Raw genomic sequence first — 7,425 nt, forward strand, 5'->3', positions numbered from 1 at the left:
TGCTTGGTGTGTGGGTTTATAGAATCCAACTACTTATTATAGTGCATAAAATACACAATGAAGAATACAGTCAGTAAAGATTAAATATGTGCTTCTGATCCACAGCCGGTCTTCAATCTGAAGGCCGCTTCTGCTTTGCTCTCCTTCTTCCAAATGTCTCAACATCTGTTAAAAGTCCAGGTTTTTGAAGTCCTCAGTACATCTGTACCTGCTTTCACCGTAGCTGGTGCACACCAAGTGGGGGAGACAGGGGCAGGTGTGGTGTTGCCTTTTCCCTGGATAGGGCACCTGAGAGTGGAAAAAGGACGGAGAGGGATAATCTGACACTTTCAATCCTTCAACAGTTGACAAGTGGAGCTGTCTTTAAACTGCTCTTTAAAGTCTGAATCAGAGATGGATGTGGTGTTAGCAGAACTAATTGTTGCCCTCTCCAGAGTGATATATGGCTCTGATTGGCCGGTTCACTCTGGAGGAGATCAATAGCCTCTGCAGTTATCAGCAGCTTTTCTAAAGCTGCAGCCAACCTGCCTGGAGCTTGATAAAATCTGAATTTCAACCAACGTAGAAAACAAAAGTGGGCAACAGAGTATGGTTTGTTTGCGTGTCAGAAAGTGAGATGCAGGAAGATTAGTGACATCACAATTCTCCCCACCTTGTGGCTATAGGGGTGGCATTCATCCCCTTCCACACCTCTTGGGACGCACACCCTCAGACCCCTCAGCCATAGACTGACGGCACAGCAAAGACCGAAGCCGCACTGCACGTCTCTGTCACAGGCCTGCAGCACAGAGAGAGAGAGAGGTGGTAGACGACAGACAGAAAATAAAAGACAGAAGCAGAGTTATTTTTGAATGCCAGTGACTCAGTTTTATCTGTGTTGGAGATACCCTTTTTAGTTTGAATCTATTGTATTTGTATTTATTGTTATAGAGATGTCCTCTCATAATCATACAGTGCACGCCATTCTAACAATCGCAGCCATCTTCCTAATTCATTTACAAAAGAATATCAATCAGTGGACTGAGATAATTTCATCTCGTTGGTCCATTGGACATGAAGCGGAGGAGGATGTGGTCTCCTGTCAGTAATGTGTAATCACATTTATACAAATTATCTAGAAAAGGGTACTCTGTTGTTTGCATATTTATTGTCTGAATATTAAAATATCAAACAACAAAATTCTAAGTCAAGGGATTGTATTAAAAACTGATTGCAAGTACAGCACACATCCAGGTATAGAAACAAATGAGATAATAAGTTAAGTAATTTATCAAGCAACATTACCAAATGTCTGCTGGCTCCTGCTTCTCAAATTCTCTGTTTTAAATTGTTTGTAAATGATTTTTGGATAGAAAAAAACCAAAAAGGAAATAATTTCTTTTAGAAAATGTGTGGTTTGTAATTTTTTACATTTCACAGACTAAACAATTCATTTACTAATAAAAAGATACACATTTACAGATTAAGCAATAATGACAATGGTTAGTTGAAGCCCTAGAAAATAAGTCATTTAAAATATAGCATAAAATGGCAGTGTCTCAAAGTAATTTCAAGAAACAGAAGATATTAATGAACTAAAATGTTGTATTTATTCAAACAAATAAGTAATTAAGGAGATATTTAAAGTTGTTATACACTCTCTTAAAACAGATTATACATTATATTTATAAACAGATATAATACCAGGAAAAAAATGAATTAGCAGTGTGCAGCAGAGCCAGAAAGCTGTCACTCACCCCTGTGATGACGGCTCCTCTGGACCAGCTCAGGGACACCAGGAGGAAGGACAGCAGCACCGCCCTGAAGCCCATGACAGCAACAGGAGAACTGGACTCTCTCAACACCCTCAACAACAGCTGTAAACGGTCTGTCCGGCACCTCACAGTGGATCCCCGTCTTTACAGTCAGTCATGAAGGTTTCAAGAACTCCTCAGAGGGGGGAGCCACTCTCTCTCCCTCTCTTTATCCACCTCCGACCCCCACCCAACCCTCCCTCCCTCCCTCGCCATGTCTGAGATCTCCCAAAGTGCTCACTGCCAGTCTCCTCAGAAGCTTTGTCATCTTATTCATCTGCATGACGGCCTATGGAGGCTCACAGGATTCCTCCCTGCTTGTAAATCTTTGCCTGTTGCATCAGATCTGACCAGAGATCTGCTCAAAGCAGAGGCTGACAGAGTTTCCATTACTCAAGTACGTCAAGGCAACACAAAAATATTGAAAACTATTCAAGAAGTGATGACATTCATATGAACTCAAATGAATCTGACGCCTCTTTGTGAGAAAAAGGGCACAGGTGTCATGACATTCAGAGTTATTGGTCAGTCTGAAGAAGCCAGGACAAGACAAATCACCATCAAAACCATATAACGAGTTTACTGAAATGACCAAAGGCTGTCTCATGAACTGGGCTTGATGGGAGAATTATATGGGATATTCCTAATAATATTATGGTATACATGTGCTGTTATGCCAAGTATTGTGACAGCTGCTATCAACTTTGTGAATGTATCTACAATAGGTAAACAATGCCTATAAGGCCTCAAGGGTTAAACATGTATCTGTTTTATGTCACAATCTTCTCTGCAATTAAGGTAATACATATGATTTTAAATAGGCTATTTATTTGGCAATTAATATATGAAAAGAGAAATCTCTGTTCAGATTTGGTATTTTTCAGGTATAATTCAGTTTAGTTTGCTTCCATTTCTAAAATGATGCCTTTTTTTTAAAGAGATATTTACATGTACTTATTTGAAAACAACATTGAAAGTGAAAGCAAATGTGTCGATACTAATTGACATTGCTTATGAACCATATTGTCACTTGAAGGATAACAGAATATAAATAAGTCTTATTTTGTGCTAAATAACATAAATAATAGCAAAATCCCTTGATCATATTATTACACAGTCAATGACAGGGTGATGATACACTGACTCTGAGTCAGATCTATTCTGGGTTCATTTGGAGATTTACTGTTGTCGTAAAGTGGCCAACAGGTATATCATGATGGGGTTGATACCAACCTCCCATCATACAAGATTAATGATTTTTTATATACATATATTTTATGGACATTAATGCAGGTGTCATAAACAAGAGAAGAAGATGTCATGTGTTTGGACTCTGTAAATATTTAGCATGCCGTGCATACTCTTATACTAGTGTTTGCCTATGTGCGTGTTAGGACAGTGATGGGCTGCAGGTTGGCAATGGCTCTGATTTAGGAGGTGGGGAGAGAAATGAGAGAGCAAAGAAGATACGAAAAGATAGAAGAATTAGAGGAGAGGAGGGAGAGCATACCCAGAGCTTAGTCCGCAGTACATTACCCTGCCTCTGCACAGGTGATGGATTCCTCCAATGCAGCGGACACATAATTACATTCACCCATTTCTGCCCTGTCAGCAGGAGCACTAGAGCCTCGCCATCTTTGGACAGGCAGCAGAAATCATGCAGGAGTTGAGCTCATGAGGCAGCCTTGAGCTAAATTTGGAAGAAAACACCAAATCCATCAACAAAAGGCTGCAAGAAACAAGGGGCCTTCATAAAACTCATACTATTAAGGCTATATGTTATGTTCAATAAAGTGTAGGCATTGGTAAAGTTCACATTATATTGCTAAAGTTTATCACACTGTAGTTTGCACCACAATATGATGAATTTGTTGCATGTTCTTTTTTTTATGATTTCAATTCTCTGTGTAGAAGTCTGAGTTGAACTTCATGGTTCTCCAAAACAGTGTTATATGAATAAGGCACATGTGACACTGGAGCTATTTTTGGCAACTTCAGCTTTACTGTGAGTCATCTGATCGTGACTGCCTATGCAATGCTTGAGAACAAAGTGGGAAGTGGATTGTCAATAAACCTGATTTGTATTCAGGAGGGGATAACTCAAGTAATCTAATCTAATATTCATGCAACTCTGAATATCCAAATACCTTTCCCACAGGGGCATGGATGAAGAGAGGATCACATCGATGATGAAATATAGAGAGAAAAGTGTTTCATTTCACAACTAATCCAGTTTAGAAAATGATTTAAGTATATGAGGACCTAGCCACATACAAAAACCAGAGCATATACACAGTATAGGCAATATTAAAATGATATATCAAATGCTAACATTAGCCTAGAATATGAAATCCCTTTACAGGGCATTTAAACACTACCCTTTAAAGATTTCTTGACATAAAACGACCTATCTATCTATATGTATTAAATTGCATAAAAGTACACATCGTACACTACATGTCAACATAGTAGGTTATTTCTTAACGTCAAGTGTTTTGGTCTGTTATTATTTTAGCGCGCTTCGTGAAGTTTGGACCTCACAGGGACCGCGTTGTGCACGTGACGGTCAGCTGCTCTACCCGGAAGCTTTGAGGAAGCAGACAACCAAAACAACACATTTAAAACACAAAACGTGACTTTGTTGGTTATCTAAGCTTGTTAACAATGGAGTCGACCCTCGAGCAGCATCTTGATGATACGTAAGTTCATTACAGACTGTGTTTGAGTTTGTATTTTAACTGTTGGGACGTTGAAGACGATTAAAAGCCTCTGTTTGTCTGTGTTTTCAGGATGAAAAACCCAGCAGTGGTCGGTGTGCTCTGCACGGATCACCAGGGACACAACCTGGGCTGTAAGAAAACCCCACGTTTTATCTGAGATTTATTTAAAAACATGTCGCCTAAACGTTTTCACAACACACTCGCCTTTTTTCAAGGGAAGATTCAAACAGAGGTGATCAGTTGTTTTTAAAGAAAGGACTCCTCACAAAATGGAGACGATAACCTTATGGATGTCCCTCGGAATAATTACAAAATACGGACCAAAAACAAGAGGACTCTCCCTCATTTGAAAAACACATACGTGTGATACTCCCCATATTTTCACTTTGAGACTGCAATTATAACAAGGAAACACAAAACAAACCAGGCCAAATTACCACAAAGCCTAGACTTCACTTTACCATCATGCTTAATAACGTCAAGCCAAGTCCGTAAATCGTCACAACGTGGCTCAAGGATGGACAAACGTGGGGAGTCTGACTTGTAACTCAAAAGAAGAGTAGAACAATGTAACAAAAGCAAGGGGAGCTAAATGCTGCCTGCCAGCATTTACATATTAAACCTTATAACAGCTGTCTTTTGTATTTTTGGGGGATCCACATAGTCAGCATGTTGATGAACACATCTGAAAGTCATGTATAATCAAGAGTGAAGTCCAATTCTAACACAGAAGAATAAGGGTCTAAACTGTTTGTAGATAAAGCTTAGAATTTGAGAATTTTACAGTGTTTTTTAAAATTATTATTCTAATTTAATGGCTTTGCAAATGCACCTGATAAAAACTGTACGTAAACCATTTTTAACTCCCTTAAAATCACCTCAAGTACACATTGATCAATGGAAAAATATTCTAAACGTGTCCTATATAAACACCTGTCTTGTTGTTCCAACTTCAGTCGTAATCAAGGTCAATCAAAAAGTTAAAACTGCTTTTGAATGGGAATTAATTGTGGAAAATATGTCCTAAATAACATGGTTGAGCAATTGTTTTGTGACTTTGCTTCTACAAAACGTGAGGTTATTTGTGAGTATCATGAACAATAAGTTACATTTGTAACACATCTGTAAGTTGCAAATATGATGAAGTTTCAGTTACCTCAGGATCATTTTTAATCAATGCCTCTTTTGATGTTTCTTCATTTCTCTACAGTAACTCTTTTTATGTCACACATTAACAGGCCGCGGCTCCCTGTCTGATGAACATGGCGGTGTTGTGTCAGTTTTGGCCAAACAAGCTGCAGCTCTCTCCAAAGACCCAACAGACAGCCCCACTGTGTGCCTGGAGTCTGAGTCAGGGTGAGCGCTCACACAACCTGTTATCTAGCTCACTGAATTTAAGGGATCTGCCTTTGAAATAGATCCAAGACTCAATCAAAGACTGTCAAATAAAGGAGTGACTATTATTTGTACATTAAACTGTGCTACAAGTCTTAGTAAAGGAGTTTTTTCATTTGCAAGGCTATGCTGCCACCTTCTGGACTTTCTAAAATGTATTCTTGTTCAAGGTTAGCAGTGACTAATTTAAACTCATACTGATAATTATTATAAAGAAGTCATATTGAATGTTATAGTGACAGTCAAGGAACCCTCTGCTTTATCTTGACTTGTAGGCTGCTTTCTAACTATGGTAGGATTATAGTACTTGTCAACAAGGTGTAAATCAATGACTTGATGACCTGACAGATATCAGGTGTCAAAACTAAATGTGACGGGCCATTAGTTCTCATGTTTCAACTGCCGGTTGTAAGTAGGGTTTAAAGGCCAGCATTCAATATTTGTAGATGTGTAATATTTTTTGAAATAGTACAATTATGCTAAATAAAAAATGAAAACTTTATTCATCTCAGGTTGGGACTATAGGTGAAGCCTATGATACTAAAATAAATTGTGATAGTCATTACATCACACACAATATTAAGGAATGCTTTTGTAATTTGATTACATTTGAATTTTAGTTAGTCAAACTGTACCGTACAGTAGAGGTTAATGACAGACAGGTAGATATGATCAATCAGTCAAAAAGTCAATACTACAATTATTTTGTTCCGTCATGTAAACGTCTGTCTAATAAATTACATTTCTTTGCTTGTTTTGTAGAAACATTCTGGTGAGGAGTCATGGGACCATCACAATAGCCGTTCACAAGATAGCATCTTGAAGACAACACGACTCACTGAAGAGTTTTTTGTAAAGAAATGTACACAGGCACATAAGTATAATCACACAGTCTTTATGAACTGTGGGAGAGAGCTTCAGTCTGCGAGAGAAATATAGAGTTTCTTTACCTTTCTGTTTCGGGTACACTCAGATCCTAGATTAAAGCAATGATGTGTATCTGTTAGTTATTCTAATGTATTGGTTTCATTTACAGATTAAACCTTGTATCATGATATTTACAGCCATGTTATGCTTTGACTGTTTTTGTTAACATCCATAATGATCGATCCAATGCATGCACAGAAAAACAAACCTTAATAAAAGTTTAACTTGACTCCGTGTTGCCCTCTTCCTGGTAAAGTATTCATTATGTTCTCCTTTGCTCAGTGTTTCGTGGTTAACTGAGTTATTTTCTTTGGCAGATCCATGAACTTCATCTCCAATTTTAGTATTTCCAATTCCAATTACTTCTACTCTTCTACTATTCAGAGGCAAATATTGTTCTTAAATAATATAAAGTGTATTGATCCTTTGGTGAAATGCATAAGCTCCTCCGCAGTATGATTTTTTTTTTTTTTAAAGAAGAAAAAAAACACTGTTTCTACTGTCACATTTTGGATGCAGTCCAAATACTTCTACCTCTGTTCATCCCAGAAATTAAAATTAAATTAAATGTTCAGAGGTTGCGGTCAGCC

General features: G+C 38.0%; 2 protein-coding genes across 2 annotated transcripts; one reads left to right on the forward strand and one right to left on the reverse strand.

Moving 5' to 3' along the window:
- Positions 1-93: 93 nt before the first annotated feature.
- prok1 (prokineticin 1) lies at positions 94-1,912 on the reverse strand. Its single transcript, XM_034145413.1, is given in 4 exon segments — positions 94-288; positions 653-778; positions 1,737-1,852; positions 1,855-1,912. Coding segments are annotated over 4 exon segments (420 nt in total). The 3' UTR covers positions 94-168.
- Positions 1,913-4,326: 2,414 nt separating this feature from the next.
- lamtor5 (late endosomal/lysosomal adaptor, MAPK and MTOR activator 5) lies at positions 4,327-7,064 on the forward strand. The gene is made up of 4 exons (XM_034145414.1): positions 4,327-4,492; positions 4,583-4,644; positions 5,752-5,869; positions 6,671-7,064. Exons 1-4 carry the CDS (start codon positions 4,458-4,460, stop codon positions 6,729-6,731), a joined length of 276 nt encoding a protein of 91 aa, XP_034001305.1. The 5' UTR covers positions 4,327-4,457; the 3' UTR covers positions 6,732-7,064.
- The last annotated feature ends 361 nt before the right edge of the window (positions 7,065-7,425 follow it).

Source organism: Trematomus bernacchii, unplaced genomic scaffold, assembly GCF_902827165.1.
Source record: "Trematomus bernacchii unplaced genomic scaffold, fTreBer1.1, whole genome shotgun sequence".
NCBI classification, from domain to species: Eukaryota; Metazoa; Chordata; class Actinopteri; order Perciformes; family Nototheniidae; genus Trematomus; species Trematomus bernacchii.